General features: G+C 45.9%; 1 protein-coding gene across 1 annotated transcript in view; it reads right to left on the reverse strand.

Moving 5' to 3' along the window:
* UBE4B (ubiquitination factor E4B) overlaps positions 1 to 26,515 on the reverse strand; it is a 56,799-nt gene that overhangs the window by 14,116 nt on the left and 16,168 nt on the right. Inside the window, exons 3-18 of the mRNA XM_066637508.1 lie at positions 24,362 to 24,497; positions 22,464 to 22,551; positions 20,587 to 20,731; positions 19,046 to 19,274; positions 18,128 to 18,529; positions 13,872 to 13,994; positions 10,281 to 10,422; positions 7,301 to 7,401; positions 6,254 to 6,368; positions 5,582 to 5,665; positions 3,301 to 3,357; positions 3,036 to 3,152; positions 2,466 to 2,564; positions 1,689 to 1,802; positions 965 to 1,163; positions 559 to 697 (exon numbers count right to left, since the gene is read on the reverse strand). Coding sequence (XP_066493605.1) covers positions 559 to 697; positions 965 to 1,163; positions 1,689 to 1,802; positions 2,466 to 2,564; positions 3,036 to 3,152; positions 3,301 to 3,357; positions 5,582 to 5,665; positions 6,254 to 6,368; positions 7,301 to 7,401; positions 10,281 to 10,422; positions 13,872 to 13,994; positions 18,128 to 18,529; positions 19,046 to 19,274; positions 20,587 to 20,731; positions 22,464 to 22,551; positions 24,362 to 24,497 — 2,290 coding nt within the window. The remainder of the gene's footprint in view (positions 1 to 558; positions 698 to 964; positions 1,164 to 1,688; positions 1,803 to 2,465; positions 2,565 to 3,035; positions 3,153 to 3,300; positions 3,358 to 5,581; positions 5,666 to 6,253; positions 6,369 to 7,300; positions 7,402 to 10,280; positions 10,423 to 13,871; positions 13,995 to 18,127; positions 18,530 to 19,045; positions 19,275 to 20,586; positions 20,732 to 22,463; positions 22,552 to 24,361; positions 24,498 to 26,515) is intronic.

The raw sequence follows: 26,515 nt of genomic DNA on the forward strand, positions 1-26,515 counted from the left end.
GCTGTTACATTGCATGCAGAAGGTCCTGAGCTCCATCCCTGACAGCATCTTCAGGGAGGGGGCAAAAACATTGCCGAGCTGCTGGCTTTGCTTCTGTGGTCGTTAGTTGTTGTAGTCCCACAAGTCAGCACTGTCTCTTCTTTCCAGCATCTTGGCAGAGCCCTTCAAAGTTCCTTTCGCCACAAACCCTGGCTAATGGAGATGCTGCAGACAGAACCAGGCACCTCCTACCAAAGTTCACAAGGCACCACTGTTTCAGCAGCAAGGCCAAGACTCTGCTTCTCTCTCTCAAGTTTCATTAAAAACAAAAGAGCTGTGAATGTGCTGATTTTATCCTGCACAACTGTTTTGTTATCTCTGCACTCTGCTACTCCTAATTCTATGAACTATTTTTGGAAGAGGCCCTGAAGACTTGTTGAGCAATTGAAGGAGAGAATCTAGTTTCTTCCAACAGACATGCATGTGGATTTCACATCTCTCTACTGTTTGATTCCAATCTCTTGTTTTCTGGAGGGGCTAACAAAGGCCAACTGACGAAGAGGCAGTGCAACTTCTCACCTGTTGAGTTCCCGGATGGCCCTCAGCCTACGGATGTAACGACGGCAGCCTGGCAAGATGGAGAGGTGATGGGCGTGGAGGGTCAGAAAGAAGCACTCAGTTGGGAATTTCGGCTCGGAAAAAAGAGACTGATCTGTAGCTGGGTGAAGGAGGGATGGAAAATAACCAGAACAGAAGCCAAAAGTTAATGGAAGATGAATTTGCTTTTAAGACTAATCTCTGAACTGAACATAAAACCAGTTTCAAAATGCTTCGCTCAGAACAGGATCTGGGCCCTCCTGGAGCAGAACTCTGAACAGTACAGAGTTGCAAATATCACTTACTCACAGGTTTTTCCTTACACACATGCAAACCACAAAAAAGTGAAGAGGAGAACAGCAGGCTGCAAGGCCCACATGGCACTCACACAGCTCTGCCATCCAGCTAGCGATGTCCTCCATAGTGGCTTTCACTCGCGTCTCGTCTGCTGGGACAACGATGCGACAGCGGGGGTGGAAGATGTAGGAGGGGTCGACTGTCTCCAGCTTGATTTTCGTGCTCAGCTGCTGCAGCACCCACAGGAAGTTGAGCATGAAGCCATCCGTGGACACCAGCCGGTCATCCGTCTACAAGGACAGGTGAGGGAAGATGGCTCCATCAACACACAGGAACTCAGCAGACAGCACCGTGTTTGGGACTGGGCCCAAGGGAACCCGAATGATCACCTCCACCCTGACAAGCCTCCCGTCCACTGTGACCCACCACACTATTCTGAGTGCTTCCCACCTTAGGAAACCAGAAACAAAAGTCCGTCGTTTTGGGCTGGCCTTAGGAGCCAAGCCCAAAACAGTTGTCACCAGGACCCTGCCCCTTTCCTGTGCCTCCTCTGAGCAAGGTCAATGACAATCACGCTCTCCAATTATGGAATCGAAAAGTGTGGGGGTGTTTAAGTATCATGACACAGAGCTTGACAGTTTCAAATTGAGGACGAGAAGCCTGAAGGTGACCATGGTAGCGAGTCAACGCACAGCCTTAGGCAAAGGTGGGCAACCATTTAAAGCTTCAGGAGAGCACCTCACAGGTAAATTTTGAACTGACCAACAAGGGAAGGTCAGAAATCTGGATGACGCACTTGTGCCAACTCAACTCACCTGCATTTGGGCCTTCTTCATGTTTGCGTTGACCACAGCTGCCATGTAGCTGAGAGCTGCCTCTCGAGTTTCTCCATTGAGCAAAATACTATGGAGGATCTTGAACAGCTCTTGCTGAAAAATTTGCACAAAGGGAAAGCATGTAACCACATAGCCGCGGCTTCCAACACTGGCCACCACCATACAGAAATGACTGCACAAAGCAACCCTTGCACAGTTGGGTTGGAACCTGTTAGAGTCTCATTAGCTAAGCCTTTCTTGTCTGCCCCAGCTGGACATCCTTTGACCTTAAAAACCTCACAACAAGTTACATCTTGAAGCAACTATGGCAGCAACCCTTAATCACTTAGATTCAATAATTTAAGAACTTCTGACAGACTGACGCTGTGCTCCCGATTCCTACTTTTTAAAGTGTTAATGGTTTCTAATACAGGTAGTTAAATAACGAAGGCATTTTCCTTCTCTCAGATGCAAGAAGGGAATGCTACTTTCCACTCATGTGTGTGTTGCATCTGGGAAGCGGCATTCCCTCATCACCCTGAGAGTAGGAGATGAAGCCTTTTCTAAGACAGCACCTGCTGTGACACAGACACGCACCATCTACAAAGCAAAGGCATCATGCTTCTTCCTCATCAAAATGAGGATTTTAAACAAGTGCAGACAAATTCGGAATTACACTGACACATTATTAATATTCCTTTAATTGGGCAATTAGCCCTACCCAAAGCATCATTCAACACACAAGAAAATGAAAAGCAGCTGTTCTTGGGCACGTACCCTGGCAGATTCCAGGTAATGCTGCAAAGACTGGCTGACCACTCGAGTGTTTTCCAGGGTAATGGCAGGCCCAGAAAAATATTTCTCTACCACTCTAGGCTGCAGGGAGGAAAGAGAAAAAAAGAATGCATTCACACTAAGCCCTCGAGACCTGCAATAACAATTAAAAACCCCTTTCCTACCCTGTTCCAATTAAAAACACCCTGTAGACCAGTGATTTTCAACCTTTTTCATCTCACAGCACACTGACAAGGTACTAAAATGGTCAAGGTACTAAAATGGTCAAGGTACACCACCAGGTTTTTGACAATTGACAAGGCACACCATGCTGCCAGTGGGGGCTCACATCTCCCATTGGCTGTATTAATAAATGACCTCCCCTTAAATTCCTGTGGCACACCTGTGGACCACTCGCGGCACACCAGTGTGCCATGGCACAGTGGTTGAAAATGGCTGCTCTAGACAGTCAATACTGGGCTTGACTGGTCTGAATTGGTAAGAGATAGCTTCACATGTTCACAATGAATCTCACTGCAGTGTTGGCTTCACAGTCAGTTTGCAAACACTTACATCATCCTCCGCAAAGACCGACAGGCTGAAGAAAGCCCCAAGGTACGATAACCTTTGTAATTCCCGTCCCATACCAGGGCTCAGAGACTTTGGCAGCCACAAAGGCAGAGACACAACCTGTGGAGACAGGAGGGCAACAGAAAAATGACTGACAGGCAAGGAACGCTTTAAAAAAATCAACATCTGAATATCAATCCTTGCTAGAATTCCACTGTCCACAACTGCCATTCAAAAGCAACTGCTCAGATATCAGTCTGGCACTTACCAAGCTGCACACAGGATGCGATTTCCCAAACTTGATTTCACAGAGTTCACCTAAAGCCTGGAGAAAAACAAGAGGAGTGGCTCACTCAATGCCATTTCTGTGCAGGTTTGTGTGTCAGAGGGAGTGTTTTAACAGGTGCTGCTGAGGGGGTTTGGACTCAGAATGGCAGCAACCCTTGAAAAACTGCAAACTGGAGGAAAAACCTGGTGGGGCTCCAGAGTTTGAAACAGGGGCCTTGTGTCCTAAAGGTGCATCTCCTTATAGCGAGTCACCTGAAACTCAGTGCTCGCAACTCAGCACAATCGTCAGGTGCAACAGGGAATAAAAGCAAGCCTTCCCTGGACCACTCCAATTATGTCAACTAATACACAATTCTTAGACAAGGCGCTAAGCGAATGTGGCATCTCCAGGTTTTTCTGGGTAAGAATGAGTATCCAGATCGTTTCTACTCTGACTTTCAACTGGGTTTCAGGACAGAAGTCACTGTGGGTTAACTGTGTTGTGAGAGGCACAGGGAGAGTAGGACACTATCAGTTCTCCTGGACCTCTCAATGGCTTTCAGTACCAGTGATCAGTGTACCTTCAAGTACCTGCACTTGAAAGGGACAGGGACTGGAAGATATTGCACATGCATGGTCCCACTCTTTCTGGGAAGGCAGTTCCAAGAAGGTAGCGATGGGAGAGGACAACTCTGCCCCTTGGCCTGTGGGGTGCCACAAAGATTCTGGGCTGGACCAAAGAGTGTTTCTCTTCCCCATTTAATTTTGAAAAATGAGCAAAATCTCACAAGGGGTGAGGACAATGCACTAACCCATCCAAGTAGAAGGCCAGAGCCTGCCTTGATCAGACATCAAAGGAGCTTCAAGGCAGGGAAGTTGCTTGAGAAAGCTAGAACAGTTTGCCATCTCTGACACAGAGGTCCAAACCTCTGCCAATTTCAGATTCTGCGAGACCCCAATTCAGAATGAGTTAACAAGGCTTTTGCGTTGGGGAGCAAGTGTCGCCTCTCATAACTTGGTGTTGCAAGCCCCTTCCCAGGCATGGAGCTGGGAAAGCAGCCAGGAAGCCGTGCAATGGCTATTCAAGAGTTGGTAACAGCAGTCAATAGAGCCATTGTCCACGTATGCCCAGGCTTTTGTCTTCCAATTAAGAGAAGAAAGTCGCCGGGTGAATGTCGAGAAGCCAGGACAAAAAGAACCTTATCTGTGTCTTCCAATGGCTCCGACAAGCAAGAATCAATGAAATAAAAGGAACTACTAGGAGATGCTGATGCTCATTGCATACCTCCCGACTTGGTTTACAGGACCAGGCACAAGAAAGAGAAGCACTCCCTTCGGAGAATTCTCAGAAAGTGAGCCAATCTAAAGATCTGTTTTGCACAGTGGGGGTGGGAGACTCTCTGCCAGACCATCCATTCATATTATCCCTGATCTGTTCAGCCTCAAACATACTCAAAAATCATGGAAGAATCTTGAGGATTTGCTTAGCTTGAAAAATCCCTGAATTCCTCTACAAAGAAAATGCAGATCAATACCAAACACTTCTTTTGGCAGACCACCCAACTACTGGGTGAACCACAGCTGACCAAAAATACAGGCCCAGCCTTTACTTCGGTTGTCAACCTGCACCTGGGCTGTACTTTCAAGCTGCAGCTCCAGTCTCAACCAGAAAGGAGAGGCAAGGGATGCTGCCACTCAGCCAAGCCCGCTTGCAATTTTCTGCTGAACAGCCAGAAGGGGACAGCATAGAGCTTGCTTGTCTGATTGTGGGCAATGAAGAAGCAGCCCTTGCAAAAAGGCATCTCAGCAACACAGGAGACACAGGAGACTCTCCAGCCTTCCTCGCTAACTTGGGAAGGGGCAGTGATTGCCAATAACTGTTGTGACACTCCGCCCATTTCTGCTGCTTCATGTTCGTGAAAAATGGCAGGCACTCTCCCTACACATCACAGGCGGTGCTGTACTTAGTATGAAGAGTAGGGTGAGGAAACTCTGAAAAGCCTGCTCAGATACCAACAAATGTTTCTCTATGAGGGGGAAAAATCCCTGCATGTAAGAGACTAGCATGTCAGGGAGAAGGCTAGTTTCCTATTTCTAAGGAAGTATTTATTATTTTAATGAGAAGCATGTCAATATGTGAGCCCCATGTCTGACTAAGCTAGATAAGCCAACCACAGGTTTACCAGCTCAGTGAGAATTAGGCCATAGACCACCACCACGAGTTCCTGGAAGTAACGGACTGCGACACAGACAGAAAAGAAAAATCAAGAAGTGCTACTCACCATAAGAGGGTATTTAAAATTGTCACTGTCAAGAGAACACTCTTTAGAAGCAACAGCCAGGCCTTGTAAAATGGGGATAAATATCTGTTCAAAGAAGGGAAGAAAGAATCACGCTTTTTGTTAAACCTGCATTCAGAGGTTAGGTTGCTCAAGTCCAAGCTTCGTGGCTCCTCTGACTGTACACACACTCGTTAGGAACAACCTACTGTGTCAGCATCACACTTCATTTTAACAACAGAATGCAATTGGTTCTCAACTGAACAATGTGGAAGGTAGGTACCTGAAGGACTCACTTTCTCCCTTATGTAGCCTCCCCTCCCTGATACATTCAGGTAATCATCCAATAACCTGCTTTGAGGACCCAGTTTCTTAAGTTGTGGCAGGCACCCACAAGAAACCAGGATTACTGGGGGGGGGGCGCACTGGCTCTGTGGAATACCTTCCTAAGGAAGCAAGACTGGCTTGTGCAACACTTGTAGCCTTTAAGGAAAATGGTCAAGGCACGGCTGTTCAAGGGAGGTTGATGCCAGACAGTTCTCAATGGGTTGTTGCGCTTCTTAAAATTTCCTCTTTTCACTGCTGTTGATCAGACTATTCTGAAGTTCAAAGTGAGAGAAGAGTGCCTCTGCTGGTAGAAACTCAGGCAGGTAACACCACTGACAAGCCTCTTACCTGTTTGAACACGTCCTCATCCTGATGGGTGGTTCGCACTAGTTCCTGGATGAAGCCAAAAGGAAGATTCCTACAGAGCATGTACGGGACCAGCAGAGACTGTTGCTGCAATGACCTTTACACAAAGAGACAAAGGGCAGGAAAAGCAAAAAAGTTCACCAAATGTGTTTTTTTCCACACTGGTGGGTTAAAAACCAGATAGATGTTGGTGAAAAACAGGAATAACCTTTTGGGGGTGAGAGGAAACATTGCCTCAAATCTCTTAACAAAGTTCTCAGCACATGCAAACTGCAGTTCTCTGGCTTGGATTCAAAGGCACACCCTGGGAGGGCAGTTTCCATTTGGCAAGAGTGTGGTGCAAGAAAATTGACCTAGAGAAGTTCTTCCGTTGGCATGAAGCCCTGGGCAAAACTAGACATGAACTCTTTTTGAGACCAGCAGAGCTGAGACAATGAAGCCCGGATCTTCTTCATTCAACACGCTTCTCTCACTCTTCTCCCTCTCTCACAGTACTTGAATAAGCGGTAATCTATTGAAACTGACTGGCAGGAGATTCAGAGTGGAGAAGAGGCGGTAACTGCTTCATACAACACAGAATTAGTTTGTGGAACTCATTGTCACACAATGCAGTGACACCTAGCAGCTTGGGTTGCTTTAAAAGGGGATTTCACAAATTCATGGACGAGACAGGTTTATCAGTATTTCTTGATCATGACAGCTACCTGCTACCTCCAGTTTCAGCAACAATTTGCCCCTGCATCTGGAGGGCCAGCACTGCCAAGGGTAAGAAAGAAAAAACACTTTTTTCCCCAGCAGTGGTGAGATTGTGCCAATTGCATCACTGCCTTTGCCCCTCCCCCGTAAGCACTTAACAGCTGTTTCCCAACTCTCTGGGAGTTTGGGAACCACTGACCCAAACCCATGAGTTTTAAAGCCCACTCAGATTTCTCTTTTAGGATTATGGTGCAGATGAGTCCTCAAGGGCACCTGGGTCACCGCACACAGACACCCACAGCATCTTTCTCCCCCTGTCCTGGCTTGACTCACCTTGGTTGCGTTAAGGAGCCTTGGAGCACCAAAGCAGCATGGGATATGCACTGGGATCGGATGTTGCTCAGCAATTGGCTCACCACTGGCTGGCTACACATCTAAGAGAATCAAGCAAGCAAAGGACAATGACATTGCCAAACCAAGAAGTCGTGACCTACACCCAGTATATTTCTCCCAAATCTTTTAGCAGTGTTTGTCAAACTGAGGGTCAGGACCCACTAGGTGAGTTGCAAGCCAAATTCAGGTGGGTCCCCATTCATTTCAATATTTTATCTTTAATATATTAGACTTGATGCTACCTTGATGCTACTTGATGCTAAATGCGACTGCATTTGGGAAAATGTTACAGATACGTACTTTTAACAGGCTACTATATGCTTTTTACAACAACAATAAAGGGGACTTACTCCTGGGTAAGTGTGGATAGGTTGCAGCCTAGTACTATTAAAAGTTTTCCTGCTTGATTATGTCACTTCCGGTCATGACATCACTTCCAGTTGGTCCTGACTGATTCTCATTCTAAAAACGGGGCCTGGTGCTAAAAGTTTGAGAACCACTGCTTTACAGCTCCAGGATTCCAGGGGAACAAACACCCTTTTCCCCCAATACCATCCCACTCCTCCCATCTAAATTTGTGGCAAACATATTTGTCTGCCTAGCAGTCCTATTACACCCATTTTTTAAAACACGAGGCTCAGTGATAGCAAGACCAAAATGCCGCCTGAACGCGAGTCCAACATGCTGGGCCAACAGTTCAGATGTGGGCTTCCCAATCAGGCTTGAATACGTTGCTATCATCCAACCTCTATTCTTAATTATGTAAAATGGACATAATTATACTGACCTCACAGAATTCTGAAGCACTTTATCTTGAAAAGCCATTAACAAATGTGATAGTAGTATTCTTATTTTGATAATGTGTCTATAGCAGTGGTTCTCAAATTTTTCAGCACCAGGAACCACTTTTTAGAACAGCCATTTTCAACCACTGTGCCATGGCACACTGGTGTGCCGCAAATGGTCTGCAGCAGTACTGCAAAAGTTTGGGGGACAGTCGTTTGTTAGTAGGGCCAATGGGGATGTGAGCTCCGCACCAACAGCAAAGTGTGCCTTGTCCATTGTCAAAAAACTAATGATGTGCCTTGACAATTTTAGTACCTTGTCAGTGTGCTGTGAGACGAAAAAGGTTGAAAGTCAGTTTTAGAATAACAAGCTATTGCAGGGCGGCTCAAACCCATCCCCATCCGGCCTCCAGGGGCCCCCCCCATCTCCAATGGGCATTCGACCCACTGACGACTCACCATGGCCTGCGTTGGCCCAACACACAAGATCCTGGCCTGGCTTTTCCTTGCTGTCAAGTTTCACATCTGCAAAGCTCAGCCAGCAGCGAAGGAAAGACCAGCCCTGTATGCGTGCAAAGACTTTTATACTCATAAGGTAACACGATGCTTTCAGGTATCATGTTAGTTCATAGCATGAATTAATGTGACACCTGAAGGCAATGCGTTACTGTCCCAGTATAAATTAATGTGACACCTGAAGGCTTTGCGTTACCGTCCCAGATTGGCCTTGCGCGTGCGCTGGGCCAATCCTTCCTTGCCTGGCTCATGAGCAGCATCCACATGGAACCTGAGGCAGTGGGGAAGACCAGGCAGGGAGCACTGAGTCGCACCATATGGGAAGGGGGAGAGCGTGACAGAGTGGGAGAAAGGGCGGGTGGGCAAGCAAGCGCACATGCTCCAATGCTGCTGCAACCCAGCAGAAGCACATCTCACCAGTGCAAGCAAGCACTCCAGTGCCGCCACAATCTCAGAGTCGCAGCAGCTTGAAGATGTCCCCCCCAGTGTGTGAAAGTGCTTATGAACTGGCTTGAAGATGCCCCCTTCCCTCTATGTTAGAAAGTGTTTATGAACTGGCTTGGATTCACTCATTCATATAAGTTCTGTCTCTAATATATTGATTTAGATAAATTATTGTAAGTTTATTCAAATTTGAAATGTAAATCAATCTTTTCCCAGCCCCCAACAAAGTGTCAGAGAGATGATGTGGCCTTCCTGCCAAAAGGTTTGTTCGCCCCTGATCTATTTTAACACTTCTCATACAACAAAATCAAATCAAATTTTTCAAGTATGTAAATTAAAAGTTTACAGTAAGTGTAAGTTTAAAAATATATTTAAAATAAAGAAGAACCCTTTCAAGCAGTTGCAAATCTGTTTAAAAAAATATTCCCCAAACATCCCAATCCTATCCACACTTACCTGGGAGAAAGCCCCATTGACTATCATTGTTAAGAGCATATTCATAGTAGCCTGTTAAATGTATAGATGTCCAACATTTCCCTAAATGCAGTCACATACCATGGAAGAATCAAGTCTAATACATTAAAAAATAAAATACAGCTTGAAATGAATGGGGACTCACCTGAAACTGGCTTGCAACTCACCTACTGGGCCCTGGTCCACAGTTTGAGGAACACTGGTCTGTAGGACTCATTGGGCAGATTTTGTTAAGATACCCTGGGGCACCAGAGACTTCTACAACTAGAAAACAGAACAAAGGGCAAGGAGGGCTTGTGTCCCAGAACAATCCTTCATGTAGACCTGGTGACTGGGCTCTCGTGAACTCCAGAGTCTAAATGGAGAGTGAAAAGCAGGCAATTCCAAGGTGTTCTCAGCACCTCCGGCTCTATTATATGACTTGACTCACTTGTCTGGGTCATCTGAAACATTCTCCACTTGGAGGCACGATAATAAGCTTGCTTCTCTTCCCTACTTAATGAATAGTGTAATTTAGATTAGGTGAATTGATTTGTGGTGGTAGAAGAGAATCTGGATTATTCTGCCCCGAAGCAGAGAGAGCTGGACCAGACAGCATCAGACTCCCTCCATACTGTTCCCCATTGCATAAAAACCACAATACCACAAAAGGGGAAAAAACACTGGCAGAACAGCCTCTGCTTCTTCCCCCCACAGCATACCTTTGGCGCTTTCCTCTCCTCTATCCCCACTCTGTCGAAACACTCAATGAGGTAGTTCAGCATCTCCGTTTCCTTGCACGTTTCAATGGTGAAATGGTCACTGCATGAGTCAGAAACGCTGGCCCCCCCAGAGCCTCCACCACTTCAGAAAAAAAAAGAAAAAGCTCAGTTGAACTCAAGAATTATGGCTGAGTCTACAGCAGCACAGTGGAAGCAAGCAGCCCATGCAAGACAGGCCATGGGTATGCACTGCGCAGAACAGAGAACTCTTGGGAGGATGGGGCAATCCACTTGGTGAGTTGCTCACAATTTTTGTGGTGGGGTAGCACTCTTCAAAAGTTGGGGTGGGTGGGAAGAGGGCTAAGGATTGCAAAGATGAGACCTGTACAAGTTGAATTCTACACATGTATGCCCCTCTTTCAAGGAAGTCTTCAGAACATGGAAAATGGATGAGCCCCAAGGCAAGACAGTATGTTCAAGGGGCAGGGAGCCGATTCATTATCAAATAGTAAAGTTGCAGGTGTCATAGGTTTCAAGTGCCCCAAAACAGGAGTAACCTAAGAGCAGGTCAAGACAACTCTCAAGGTGTCAAACCTTGAGACACACCCAATATATTTCTATGCCACCCTTCTATTTCCAGAATGACAAACAGTATCTTCAACACTAGCCAAAAATTAAAACACAACAGTATCAAAATAGCAAGCACGCATGTGCACACACACAAGGTTAAAAAAAGGGTTTAAAGCAGCATAAATCAGCACAGGAGTTCAAAGACCTGGGAAATTCAATGTCTTCACCTGGCACTGAAAAGGCAAAATATTTTGTACCAGGTAAGCCTCCTGGGGAAAGTATTGCATTAGTTAGAGTGCTACAACTGAGAAGGCCCCCTCACCAATCATCACTGGCCTTACTTCAGATCATGATGGTGAAAGAGGAGGGTTTCCGCAGATTATTTGTTTAGGCACACTGATGCAGGAAAAGGCCTCCAGCACACAGATACTGGGTTGGCCCAGATGTGGGGCAGTGTGCTGGAGGGGTGAAGAGCAGGTTAATTATCAACAAGTTTAGCGTGGAACATCTGGTTGATAGAGTTCTTCTGAAAAGAGAGCTAAAAAGACTCCCCAAACAAGGTACTGTCAGGTGCCCAGACCCCAAGCCACATAGGTCTTTAAAGATTATGAAGAAACAGCAGTAGGAAAAAAACACACCCCAAGAACAGTTACAAAGCTTCACTCCTCTTGATTAATCCATCGTGTGCCCGATACCAAACCTATCATCCATGGCTTCTGAAAGGCAGCTGATGGCAACATCACTGCTTTACAGAATGCCAGTGTGAGTGTGTTTCCAGACCAGCTGTCGGATCTCTATTTCCAGGTAGGGTTGCCATCACCATACACTAGCTGAAGTTGCAGCACAACGCTCACCCATTTTAGTATTTCATAGCCAATGCAGCAACACGGATGAATGTCCCTCTGATTCACAGATCTGTTCTCACCCTTCTCATGCCATTAGGAGCTCCACCCAAGCACCTCCCCTTACAGGCCTGCCATCCTTAAACCTTGACAGCCACATCTAACTAGTATTTCCTCCAACTCAAAATCAATGCTCTTCAAACCAAGCCAAAAAGGATTCATCCACTTGTGCTTTCAGACCATTAATAGCCTTCAAGTTCTCTCCTCCCACTACTGGCTTCTAAAGAGGGGAGCAGGAATTCCAGCACCAAAATATGCCACCTGCACACATTGCAAGTGCAAAGGCAATACAGTGAACCTTATTAATGGACTAATGGGAAAAAATGGATATCCGTTAATGCCGGAAGTTTAAGTACAAACGCATTGAAGTCAATGGAGGTCCACATGCACAAATGTATAACAGGTGCAGCCTATTTATCCACAGATTTTTTTATCTGTGGATATGTCACAACGCAAATGGGGTGGGGGAACACCTTTGCCTCCTTTCGCTCCATTTCCAGACAGCCCAAAACACTGCAAAAAGGCTCTGCCTCCCCCAGGCAGGAAAATAGCCCTGGAAGAGGTTCTCCTTGCAAAGGAACAGTAACACTCCTGGAGCCCCTGAGCCAGCAAAGAGGCTGAAGAGGGGACGGGGGGGGGGGAAATCTCTGTAGCCAGAACACATGCAGCAAGGTGACCCACCCACCCACTCACGGGCAGGTGTGGTAGCAACAGAGGGGATTGCTTTAAAAAACCCAGGGAGTGTTTGCCAAATCCCCTCCCCCACTGAGATGGTGCAGGCAATCACCAACACAAGCAACCCCCCCCCCTTCAAGATGCAGGCTATCACGGACACAAGCAAGCTTTCCCACCAAGCAAAGCATAAGGATTTAGCCTACAATCCTCTCCACACTTTCCTGGGAGTAAGCCCCATTGACTACAATGGAGCTGAGTAGAAACGCATAGGGCTGGACTCTTAAAAGATCAACATCCCATGTGAAAGAAGCCGGGTAAGCTAGCAACTGGAAGGGCTGAGTACAGAGGGGAGGGGATAGATAACAGCTGCCTTAGTTTCCTTCCATCCAGAAGTGTATTTGCGCAACTCTATGGAATTTAGCACAACACATTTTTTGTTCAGCGCGCCAAGTCACGGAACAGAACTAACGCAGATAAACAGGCTCTACCTGTACTAGTTTTTAATGAAGCAGAAAACACCTGATTTTTGAGGTCAGTTAAACTGAGGTCCATTAGCTTTACCAGCAAATTCCATGCTACAGCCTGTTAGTATGGTCAATGCCTGTTCCTTCCCTTCACAACAAATCCGATTTCCACTTGAGAAACCCAGCTAAGCAGGAACTCTGGGATACCATTACATGATGTAAGCAAACTGCCCTCCACCAGAGCCAGGCAACTGAAGGGGTCAAAATAAGTAGAAAATGGCAGCTCACAGAAGGTAAAGTTAATTGTCTACCACACCCCAGCAGCCATGAAATGGGACAACCTGCATATACAAGTAATAATCTGCATCTCAGTCATGATCCATTAGGGATTCTAATGCAAAGCTCCAAAACTGGCCAGCAGAGTCAGTTTAACCCAGTCGAAAGGCAAGCAAAAAATAAATAACACAAGTGAGAAATACTGAGGCTGAAAGATACGATTAGGACAACAGTCACAGCAGATATTCTGCTGTTTTAACCACAGTTTTAGTTGCTGTGAAACTAGGAATAGGAAACCTTTGACAAATATACTGCAAATTGTCTCAGTATCCAGCAGTAGGTCTACTTTTTAAGGCTACTATCCCAGCCTTGCAGAAACATCAGGGTGTTCTACTCTGGCTTTATGAACACAGCTACCATTACTGCTCAAGGGCCTTCCCTTTAAACCCTTGCTAGCTGCAAGGGAGTCTGGGACAGCCACTCTTTCTGGCACCAAAGTGTAGAAAGGGAGAATATGGTCTTAAGGGGAATTATTGTTAACATGAGCAAAGCCATTTAAAAAAGAGGTGTTAAGGGAACAGAAGGAGATGGAATCATAGTGGGAGGGGCATAAGGAAAGCAGCAAGAGAAATTCAAGAGTGTGCTTGGCATTATTTTTTTTTTGAAGCGTTCATGGTGGGCGGGTCACACACTTTCTGGAATACCTGGACCCAAACTGGATACAAGCCAAGTCATCATCGGCGTCATCGTCTTCATCATCTTCATCGGAAGTGTCCCCAGACACATCAGAAACCGCAAGGAAGAGGGAGAAAGGATTGTCGTACATACTATTTAACAAAAGCAAGATACAGGCCCATGAATACGGGAGGATTGAGAGAGAGCAGGCCAAAAGGAACAAAATAAGAAGGAGCATTTATTCTGGCAAAGACTCTTCACCACAATCATGCAGGAAATGGGGTCTGAACACCAGTAATGCTGGTTAAAGCCCTGACCAAGTTAATGTGCTCAGTCACAATGAAGCATCACTGCAAATGATCTAGAAAACCAAAGAGAGCCAAGTACTCACTCCAGGGCAAAGGCAAAAGCAGGATAGTGTTTAAAGGTGAAATAGAAAGGAGGAGAACTTTGAGAATAATTTAGGCTGCTTTTCACAACAGAAGCTCTTCCTGTGTGCCACAGGCAGCTGCCTCCTATGGAATCAGACCCTTGGCTCATCAGTACTGCCTACACTGGCTGGCAGCAGCTCTCCAAGGGTCTGCCACAGACACCAGGGTCTTCCCCTGCCCCACCTGGAGATGTCTGTTCAGCCATATGCTCTGTCCCCAAATCGGTCTTATACCAAATCAGGATCAGTCCCAGCCTCTCCAAATAAAAGAGACACTCCAAGGCCTTGGACAAGGGTCCTTGGGAAGTGCCAAGGCTTGAACTCAGGACCTTATGCAAAGCCTGTGTTCTGCCACTGAGCTACAGTCCTCTCAGGATGACCAGCCTTGTTGTCCAAAAGAACACCTCTCCTTCATAGGTAGACTCAGGGGTGTGCCCGTGTGCAATCATGTGCCTGTACGGTGCTCTCTTCCTTTGCTCAGTCCCAGAACAAACCCTGTACCATTCCCTTGAGATCAGATCCAGTGGCCGTCACTCGCACAAGAAGTTCCAGGTCAGTTTCAAACTACTGTTCAGGCTGAATTCTGACGTACTGACCTCTAATCACCATTTGTCCTCTAACCACCGCCTGCCTAGATTTGGCATGAGCACCATTCCCAAACATGTTTGCGTCACCTCTGACCAGCTCCTGGCTTCCTGACTGGGCCTTCCAGTCAAGCTAACAATTTTGGCACAGTTCCTGGCTGCTCCTCTTACTCATCCTTTGGATGTTCACCTCATTTGGCTTGCTAACTCTGCAGTGCTCTTACTCAAAGAGGACACCTGTACTTCACTTGATCAAGATTCTATTGGGGACTCTGACTCCACTGCTCTGAATCCCAACAACCCTGCTCCAATACCCAGTGCTGAGATAGAGCAATGCAAATACAGATGACCTGCCGCTGAGCTACAGCCCATTCACCTTGTCTTGATCAGGCTTGCAAACAGCTCCTTTCCTTTTCACCTAAGGTAACTAAGAAAGCTCTTGCAGGTAACAAGGAAAAGGGGTTTTGCAGAAGTTGGTCCTTTTCTTTTAGGCTACCACAAGAAAGACTGGCTAATAAATGTGCATTTCATTACTTAAAGGGCCCTGCCAAATCCCAGTGTTGAGGGAAGGTGAAATCAACCTGCCAAGGAATAGAGTAATATCCCAGCCCTGCAGTTTTCAAACTCTCCGGGAGTTTGGAAACCACAGTAAGTGCTTGCAGAGGGGAGGGAGGCAGCGGGGGTGGGGGGGAAGGCAGAGATGTGACCCCCACGATTGCATCGCTATGGGGGCTGCAGGGACTGAGATGTACTCACCATCTCTGCACCAGCCATCCTGGGGTGCGGGGAGCCCTACGTGAGCATCTGCAGAGCTCCGCAGGCTTCTAAAAGTCAAAGTGGAACAATCCCGCTCCACTTCTGCAAAACCGGAAGTGGAGTGTGATCGCTATACTTTCACTTTTAAAGCCTGGGGAGCCCTGCAGATGCTCACACAGGGTTCCCTGCACCCCAGTACAGCTGCTGCAGGGACTGGTGAGTACATCCCAGTCCCTGTAGCCCCGTTAGTGACACGATTCAAACACGAAAAGTTTGAATACCACTGCCCTAGCCCAACAGAGCCAATCAGAAAACTGACACACATTTAGACCTACCTACTAGACAGTTCAACCTAAAAGTAAAACAGGTGAACAATATTTTCAAAACAAAATAGCTGAGTTGGCAACCTTCAGTCTCGAAAGACTATGGTATCACGCTCTGAATGGTGGTTTTGGAACAGCGTCTAGTGTGGCTGAAAAGGCCGATTTGGGAATGACAATCCCTTCCACACTGGGAGCAAGTGCAGTCTGTCCCTGGTCTGTCTCCCTGGCTATGGGCCTTCCTCCTTTGCCTCTTTGCCTCAGTCTGTTGGCCAAGTGTCTCTTCAAACTGGGAAAGGCCATGCTGCACTGCCTGCCTCCAAGCGGGCCGCTCAGAGGCCAGGGTTTCCCACTTGTTGAGATCCACTCCTAAGGCTTTCAGATCCCTCTTGCAGATGTCCTTGTATCACAGCTGTGGTCTACCTGTAGGTCTACTGTAGGTCTGTAGGTCTACTGTACCTCCTGGCACGAGTTCTCCATAGAGGAGATCCTTTGGGGTCCGGCCATCGTCCATTCTCACGACATGACCAAGCCAACACAGGCGCCTGTTTCAGCAGTGCATACATGCTAGGGATTCCAACTCGTTCCAAGTCTGTGTTGTTAGGAACTTAGTCCTGCCAGGTGATGCCAAGGATGCGTCGGAGGCAGCGCATGTGGAAAGCGTTCAGTTTCCTCTCCTGTTGTGAGCGAAGAGTCCAAGACTCGCTGCAGTACAGAAGTGTACTCAGGACGCAAGCTCTGTAGACCTGGATCTTGGTATGTTCCGTCAGCTTCTTGTTGGACCAGACTCTTTGTGAGTCTGGAAAACGTGGTAGCTGCTTCACCGATGTGTTTGTTTAGCTCAGTATTGAGAGAAAGAGTGTCGGAGATCGTTGAGCCAAAGTACACAAAGTCATGGACAACCTCCAGTTCATACACAGAGACTGTAATGCAGGGAGGCGAGTCCACATCTTGAACCATGACCTGTGTTTTCTTAAGGCTGATCATCAGTCCAAAATCTTGGCAGGCCTTGCTAAAACAATCCATGAGCTCCTGGAGATCTTTGGCAGAGTGGGTAGTGACAGATACAACAGCATAGGAATTAATGGTATAAGCAAAGTTTGGTTTCCTCCAGAGTATCCAAAGCCAACTCAGAATGGATGTTTGATGGACAGGAGGTATCAAGCAGGAGAAATATCTAACAGTACCACAGACATGAATCAACCCTAGAAGGGGACATGAAATTCTACTTTTTACCAGGTCCACCACTCAGAGCCAGGTGTAAATAAGGACTCAGGAGAATGTTCACTTAGAACTAAGCAACATGGTGCCTATGAGGACCTGCTCAGCTGAGGAATCTTAGTCTAAACTGAGTCTATTTTCCTTAAAAGCAGAAGTCCATTCCTGGATTCTCCCTTCTACGAGCTTTCTTCATTACGTAGAACAAGAATAAGATGTTTATGTTTGCAACAAGCCTTGTTCTTGTGGCACTGTTGAACAACAAAGAGCAAGACACTCTTGCTAATCTACTGCAAGTCACCCCTTAGATCAACTAGTGGATGACCATTTGGCTGCACCTTGATAGAGCTCATGAAAATGGAGGTGAAGGCCTGGGGAAGCAGGACCAGATGGAGAAAGACATCACCCTACTCTGTACTCATATCCAACAAATACATGTGCTGCAGTTTGGCCGAGTTGAAGATGTCTTGGCACCTAAGACCTCATGCCACCACACCTAACAGCACATCAGCTACCACCTCTGCAACTCCTTGACCTCCAGGGCTCTAGCTAGCTAGCCCACCACTCTCCCCAAGACAGAGAGGAAGAGACAGGATAGCAAGGGGCATCCCCTGCCAATGAACAGCCTCATGGAGAAACCAGTCCCAGCTTCTGAACCTCCCTTTCCCTTTCTCAACTTCTATTTGACCAAACACACCAATATCTTCCCCAGAACAGCCCTGTTAGATGCTACGAATAGGGCACATCCTATGCCAAATTTGCATGGCTGACCAGGCCTTGCTTGCAAGTCAGTGAATTAGCATGGCTCAAATGCAATTAGAAATCTAAAAGCAATCAACAATCTATTAAAGGGATTAGTGAGTTCAGATCCACGTTGATGTGGAAGTTCCTTCAAAGCATGCCAAATCACTGCAACTCTGAACAGCACATGTTAAGAACAAAAAAACACAACACAAACTCTGGAAGTAGCAAAATACCTATATGGTGTCCTGCTTGGAAAAGAGGCGTGCCTGACGGGTGAAGCAGTGAACAGAGGCAGGGCCATGGCTATGGGCCTAAGCCTGGATGACCCAGCCCGGGTAGCCGGAGGACTGGCACTTACGACCGGAGGAGTCGGAGAGCGGGAGAGGATGGAGGCGCTTGCAGAAGGCGAGGCGGGAGGAGCAGGAACAGTCCAAGGGTGAGCCACTGTGTATGGGCGGTACCTCGGGGAGGGAGGCTGGACTCCCAGGGGGCCTGCTGCCGTGATGTGAGGGCTGGCAGAAAGGGAATGCACAGGCATGGGGGCAACCGGGCTGGCAGATGAGGAGAGAAAGGAACCAGCCAAAGGAGTGCGACTCGACAAACTGAAAGTAGGAGCTGGGCTGCTTCCATAAAGACTATGATCAATGAAAAGGGACAAGAAGTAGGGTGGGAAAAGAGAGAAGACAGGCAAGTGGTTAGCTTAGAACACAGAAAGGAAAGAGGTGCAAAGAACAAAGGAGGGAGAGTTGAGAAAATGAGTTGCCAGACCAAGACTCAAACCCTTCCCTAAACATTATGAACTTGTCTCAGCACAGACAACAACTAAAAAGCACATTACAGATGAAGGAAAATTATTGCTTCCTTGTGGAGTTTCCATGAAATTGTGGCTCAGCTTTTATATCAACAGAGAAACATGTTTCTGGCTCTCATTACTAGAGAAATAAGCTGAAAACCCAGAGAGGAGGTCCCACCAAGAGAGAAGCCAGCTGGGTTTGTTCCACGCAGGTATTTGCCCTTCCAGACATCCCATTCTCCATCACTTTTCCTTGTTGTAGAATTTGGAAAGAAAGGATTAGCTTAACACACCTGCCCCTGGATGAACTCCTGTATAATCAATACAGAACTCCGGAGGCTCATATAGCAAAACTTACCTGGATAAGGAGCTAGAGCCAAAAGAGCCCACATTACAGAAGACAGGACTTGTTCCTGGATTGGAGCCTGTGTTTAGGACCAGATTTCTATCAGGTGACCGGGCAGCTGCAGCAATGGGCTGAGATGTAGCTGTCAAACTGGCAAAGGGGTTTTCTTCTCTTGACTGGGTCGACAACATCAGAACTTCCATTAGGATCTGCCCGATTAAGTCTTTGAAGTCTGAGAACACTTCCAAGAAAGAGTGCAACAGTTACACAGGCATTACACACTAACTAAAACGAAGGGCCTCGTGGGAACTTAAGGACAGATGCATTTTTTGGAGCATAAGATTACAAGAAGTGGAATAGTTCAGTGGAAGACCCCTGCTCTGTGTGTACGAGGTCCCAGGTTTAATCCTGGCAGCATCTTTAAATAGGGCTGGGAAAAATTCCAGCCTGAAACCCTGGAGAGTCAGTTCAGACAATACTGAACTAGGTGGGCAAAGCAGTCCCTTCTACTCTGTGTAAAGAAGCTTCTTGCACTTTCATAAAACCTGAAAGCCTGGTTTCCTGTCCCCTACAAAATTAATTGACTTAGCAAAGCTAGTTATCACCAATTAAGTGTTCATTTTGTCATAGACTGGAGCCTTGACATTTCAATCAATCAACAGTATTTATATACCGCTTTTCAACTAAAAGTTCACAAAGCGGTTTACAGAGAAAAATCAAATAACTAACAGCCAATTGGCCCCACGATGTACCATTTTCTTGATACACGTGTAATGGATGTGTACACATTCACATACATCCTTATGTGCCAACTGCAGATAATATACCATGCATCTGATGAAATGGGTTTCAGACCAGAAAAGAATATGTTTTCTAGTCATGCAGGGGCCACAAAGTTCTCTGCTGCAACAGACAAAACACAGCTACCCCTCTGGAAGTGGCTGTACTGCAACTCACTCATGTGCCTTGGAGTCACATGGGGCCTGGAACAGGGGTGGGATACATCTAGGAATTACAAGGTTAACTCAGGATAAGCAGTCACATAAACAAACCCTGAGCATATATGCCACATAGCAGACTTCCGGTGGCTTGGGCACATCAACTCATATGAGCAGCCTAGAAATACTGCGCAAACATAAAAAGCGCCTGTGGATCACATCAGACATTCATTGAGCCCAACCACATGCTTCTGAGAAACTTATAAGCAGGGCAGGGAGACAACAGCTCTCTCCCACTGTTGCTCACTAGTCACTGCTTTTCAAGGCACCTCTGATTCTGAACATTCCACGCAGCCATCATGACAAATAGCTATGGACTGACCACAAGCAAAGCCAAAATCTGGGGGTGTCCAATAAAAGAGCATGAGAAGAATCTCAGGCACCCCAATTATACAGAGAATTATACAGAGACCATGCTCTCCAGAAGTCTCTCCAGTCCATGCAGGGAGCACATGAACAATCAGACTTGGTTTCAGGTATTCTGTTCCGCAGAGCAGCCTCTCTGCTAGAACTTAAGCACTTTGAATTCGCACAAGGGAAAAACACAATTCTTACCTTCTTTGGGGTTCTGTTTAAATTGCTCAGACAGAGAAGTTAGAAAAATGACGTCCCTGTCTCGCTCCTTCCATGAGACCCTGAAGATCTTACACACTAGCTGCAAAGCCTGCTCCTCTGATATTTCTGATCCTGACGGGAGCTCCTTCAGCATCGGAAAAAGGAGAGCAAAAGATATGACTGTCATTTTGGATTGCTAAGGCACAAAAAAACCACAACATGAGATTGAAGTGTCAAGGAATAGTTATTTTTTGCAAACCATCCCTTTACAGAGAGCAATATGAAGTGAGGATCCTACTCTGTCTTAGGGATTGCAAGTAAGGAACAAAAGAAATGAAGAATTCTGGATTAGTTCATCCAAAACAAAAAGTGCTTTCTTGTGTATGGCTGCCTTGACTTTAATCACTCAGTGGTCGTCACTGGCAACTTAGAAATTTTGATGGGCAAGTGTCTGTGGTGGGGCTTACCTGACACAATACACATACATTTTATGTTCTATCCTGCAAGGAGAAACAGGCTGATAAGAGATCAATAAGCACTTCAAGGTGCAAAAGCCCACAACATGGAGAAAAAATGGTTTTTAAAAAAGGGAAATTCCACCATCATTGCTGCTGCAGCCACTGCTGCTCACAGAGAAGCAAATTTTTTTTTATAAAGACTACATATACCAATAAGCTGGCAAGAACTTATTTTGGCAGGTGGGCAGGCAAGCTTTCTGTCTCCAGTTACAAGTCTGGTATCCAGGGCACGTGTCATCCAGTTGCAACAGATCTAATCCACTAGCAATAACAATTTAGAACTTCCAGCAGTCAGCGTTTTAGGGACTTGTATACCTGAAGATCAGGCCTGATGAATGTCAGCACCCTGGCTCTCCGTTTGATTGTACCTTTACACTGAAAAAATCGTATATACCTATCAATAAAATCAATTGATGGCTCCCCTCAAATCCCACCACACACTCGCATGCCCCACTAAATCTCAAAACTAGGTTTCACCACCACTGTTCTGTTTACCTGTACCTATCGTTATTTTCTTAGTGTAACTAAACTGCTTCATATTTAACAATTTTCCTAGGTGTTTTGCAAGTCATTCTTACAGTGCTGGGATTGTAGGAGTCATAATCCCCAGGATCGCTGAGAAACACTTACCTGCGTTTGTTGCATTCTCTCTCATCTAGGCTTGAGTTTCTAAAAAACTCTAGAGGCCACAAGAAGAGTAACCATGAAGATCACTAAAGCCAACAGAGGCTTAATGCTGAGCTACAGTCACAGCAAACCATGGGAAGGAGAGGAATTCATATACAAGAGCAAGTATTTTATTTTTAAAAACATGTCTAGGCTGCCTTTTGTTCCCAATGAAGTGAACAATAAGGAGGCTTACAATCCATAATATAACAATTTAATGCAACCAACCATCAAGACACAAATAGTAGGCATCAGAGAACAAAGCAATCAACCAACATTACAATCCAGAAGACACAAGAGAAAGTCAAGTTTAACAGAAAGGTCTTGACTGCCCACTCGAAAACAGGGAGCAAAGGGGCCAACCAGGCTTCCCAGGTGAAAGAGTTCCACAGTAGGGAAGCCACCACCAAAAAGATCCTGCTTCATTACCATCACCAAACTGCATCTCAGTCGGCAATGGGAGGTAAAGAAGGGTCCCCAATGATGACTTCATGTTCCCCATTTCCAAACTCTGCTTGGATTATTAGTAACAAACCATCTGACAGGTTACATTGAATTGTTACCTGCTGTGGGACTTTGGGAACACAGCAAATTAGAAATTTATGGAAATGAGCGGTCATCACAGACATGCATCATCCCCACAAAAGACAGCCCTCAAACACATCTCCAGCTACACCCCTAAGGCTCACCCACCTTATCAGTGAGGCTCCTTTTCTCTCTTCGATCATTTTCATCAACTTCCATGTTTTCAATTCCTGAATCTACATCCACCTGGGACATACTGCAAGCAGAAAAGCAAACCCATTAATTTCCAAACACTTTTTTTGGGGGGGGGGAGACCTAGCTCTTGGAAGCTGCTGACCAAACAGCAGTAAGTGGAGGTATTTCAAGGAAAAACGACTGATGATGCAAAAAAGCAACCCGATCCATAAATGTTGCAGTTAACAGCTAGTAGTCAATAGACCAGCCTTCCACAATCTATTGCTCATAGAGAAAGCAGGTACAACTTGTAACCCACCAGGCTGAAAATAGCAGGCAGCAAACCAGGAACAAGCACTCACCCGTTTTTATGCCTGTTTAAATGGCAAACACAGGCCATACTACATGCATGGGGAGGCTGTGCTAGGATATCATGACCCCACCCCCATATTAAATGAGCAATGAGGCACCTTTTAAGATGTGATTCACTTATATTTAGCACGTTCCTCTGTCTCTCTCCACCCCCATGGCCATTTCCTGGGGTCTTGTTTTTGAAGACTGAGCGTGGTACAAAGAACCACTTTTCACCTATTTTGCTACACAGGCTGCTGTAGCATGGTGTCTTAGAGGCTGAACTACAAATCACAACTTTCCTGGTCCAAAGTTGCTCTCTCCTGTGAATTCTCACTAGATAGTCTTAGGCAAGCTACTTCCTCTCAGTCTCAGTCTTTCCCATCTGCAATATGGGGATAATACTCACTTATCTCATAGGACTACTGTACGATCATGAAGTTGCCTTTACAAGTGAAGCACACCCAGAATATGCAACAAGTGCTAGGTATTATTACTGGTCTACTTTATGAATTTTCTTTGAAACACTTTGTGAATTTTTCATTGAAAAAGTGGTTTTTTTCACTGAAAAATACATAAATATTTGAATTTATTTATAAATTACCCCCAAATTAGTGGATCTGAAATTGCTTTCTAAGTTGAAGTTGCATCTGTAGCCACAAGCTAGTCTCATAGGTATGCTCCTTGTCCATTTTTCTTGCACTAAAGTGTCTGGAGAATCATTGACTGGAGAGTCTTCCCCTCCATTCCACTATCATACAAGGGAAGGATGTGCAATCATGGATATCAGGTAAGCAAGGGGTAGGCCACCCTGATCCCCAATTCAGTTGCCCCACAGAATCTTGGGCCAAGAGTACATACTACTATCACAGCTGCCCCATCTGCAGCTCTCTCGTTTTTCATTTCCCACATAAACACCCACCAACCCAGCTCTGGCTGTCCTTGGTTTCTCCTTCCATCTTGCTAAATACCTAAAAACAGTTATAGCTGCTATAATAAACCATGGTCCCCATTACAAGCATGTTTTAGCAATCAGTTATGCATGCTATGGAGCCATTAATTATTTAATATCTACCTTATCAGCCACTCTGATTGGTTTTAATATTGAGAACTTTCATTAGCTGTCAGTTACTATTCCCCACCCCCACCCCTTGAGAGAAACAGTACTTTATTTTTAATGGCATCATTCTAAAATACCTTATGCCATCACTTTTTAAAATGGGGTTCAGCAACTGATGGACACAAGGCCAAATCCACCCCTTATTGGCAATACAGAAGTTCCAAAACTGTTGCAAAATTTAAATCTCTTGTGAATCTTAGACTTTCTCCTTTCTGTGTTATCTCCCCTGCCCCCAATTCAGTTGCTAACTCAGAGCAATAAAACAAAAGTCAACATTTGAAGATTGCCTGGAGGTGAAGGGACATCAGCCTAACTAGTACAGTATTACCTACATTGTCTGGGAGAAGCACCTCTTAGTACCACTGCAATCAGTAGCAAGACAACTCTGCCTTGAGTCAAAGACCAGCAGAACCCTGCTTACTTTTTTTCACAGGAGACGCTATCAATATCCATGCTCTGAGATCGGGAGAGGGACTGAGATTGTGTTTCAAGGCTGTTGGACGGAGAGCTGCTGAGCGAACTCACACCTTCGCTGCTCTGGCTTCGGTGGGTTACACCTGAAGGAAAAGTACAAGACAGACAGTGTCATTCTGTTTGTGCAATGTATCAGTTACCACATAGGCAGAAAATCAACACACTTCTCCTGAACATAGTAAAAAATGTTGATTAATTCTTCATTCATTATTGAATATTGTAGGGGTTTGGTTTCAACATTTGGTAGCTGTCATAACATACACATGAACAAGTGGGATACAATTCTCTATAAAAACAAAATGTCAATTAAAAACAAATACACAACAAATGAGTATCACAGGAGCGGCCACAAAACTTACAGTAAAATCTTATGCATGTCTACTCAGAAGTCAGCTCCATGAGTTCAGCGTGGGCAAGCCCTATTCCTACACACACAGAGCCAAGTGCTTTGGGTGTAAGAAGGAAGTTATGTCTTTAATTTTGAGAGGTAGGAAGGATGAATCAGTTTAAGGGAGCAGCTGAAACCGCCATGCTAGGGCATATGCTTTGTCTCTAGAGCAACATGGGTTCCATCCCTGGTGGCATCTCCAGATAGGGCTGGGAAGGTCTCCCATTTGAAACTCTGAAGTCACTGCCTGGAGCACACATCTAGTGTGCTAGATGGATGTGGCAAAAGACAAAAGTATATACATTCAATATCCCAGGCTTAGAAAACACTGCCCTAAACCAACAACCAGCCAGCAAGATAAAGCAGAGTGAGGCAACTTAGGAGCGTTTGCAGAGCTGAAATGTACACCAAATCAGACCCAGTAATGAGATTCTATACATGGTGGTCACACACTCCGCCCAGCGCCGTCCAAGCATTTTTCCAGTCTCTAAACTGGTTTTCCAGACAGAGAAATGCACGTTTTCCATGAAATGTGATCCCATACCTGCCTTCCCCACCACATTCATAAGAACATAAGAACAGCCCCACTGGATCAGGCCACAGGCCCATCTAGTCCAGCTTCCTGTATCTCACAGCGGCCCACCAAATGCCCAGGGAGCACACCTGATAACAAGAGACCTGCAAGGCTTCCTGGGAATTGTAGTTAAGAACATAAGAACAGCCCCACTGGATCAGGCCAAAGGCCCATCTAGTCCAGCTTCCTGTATCTCACAGCGGTCCACCAAATGCCCCAGGGAGCACACCAGATAACAAGAGACCTCATCCTGGTGCCCTCCCCTACATCTGGCATTCTGACTTAACCCATTCCTAAAATCAGGAGGTTGCGCATACTCATCATGGCTTGTACCCCGTAATGGATTTTTCCTCCAGAAACTCGTCCAATCCCCTTTTAAAGGCGTCTAGGCTAGACGCCAGCACCACATCCTGTGGCAAGGAGTTCCACAGACCGACCACACGCATAAGAACACAAAACCACTTTCAGACACCCTGGTTTGCTGGAGTTAGGAGCATGGCAAAGTACCAACATGCCAATGGCACCAAGTGCTCGCTAACAAAGTTTACCACCCACAACCAGCGTAGGCACAAACAGCACTCAAAATCAGACAGGAAATTCCATCTAAACTCTGCCCTGGGTAGCAGCCACAGGTAAACTCCAGTGATAACCAGCATTATCCCATTTTATCCTCACAACAATCCTTGGATGCCAGTTAGGTAAGTGGGATCAGACAATACACTGAAAAGTTCTGCTCTATGCGTGTAGAAGGGCCACACATTTTCTTCCTCTTCCTCTCCTTCGATCTGCCTGCCTGTCTCACCTCCAACACCATCAGCTGCTCACACATGGTTCTTAAAAGGTGCAAATTTAAGATACTGTAGGCCCAGAGCAGGTGGTCAATTCCCAGATACCACCTGCTATATTAACCACACAATAGCTACACAGGCCTACATATTGGATTCAACATGTGTACACCTTTAAGAACTTGATCTGATTGCCTCTGTGTGCATTTCAAAATTTGTTTTTTAAACTGATTTGTTTGAGTTTTTTTGCCATCCAGACACAACCTGTACTTTTTGCCCCCCCCCCCAAACTGTTTGTAGCCCTGGGAACCATGCCTTGAAGAAATTTGCAAGCCACTTGGGCAATCAGTCTCT

This window comes from Tiliqua scincoides, chromosome 9 (genome assembly GCF_035046505.1).
Source record: "Tiliqua scincoides isolate rTilSci1 chromosome 9, rTilSci1.hap2, whole genome shotgun sequence".
NCBI lineage: Eukaryota > Metazoa > Chordata > Lepidosauria > Squamata > Scincidae > Tiliqua > Tiliqua scincoides.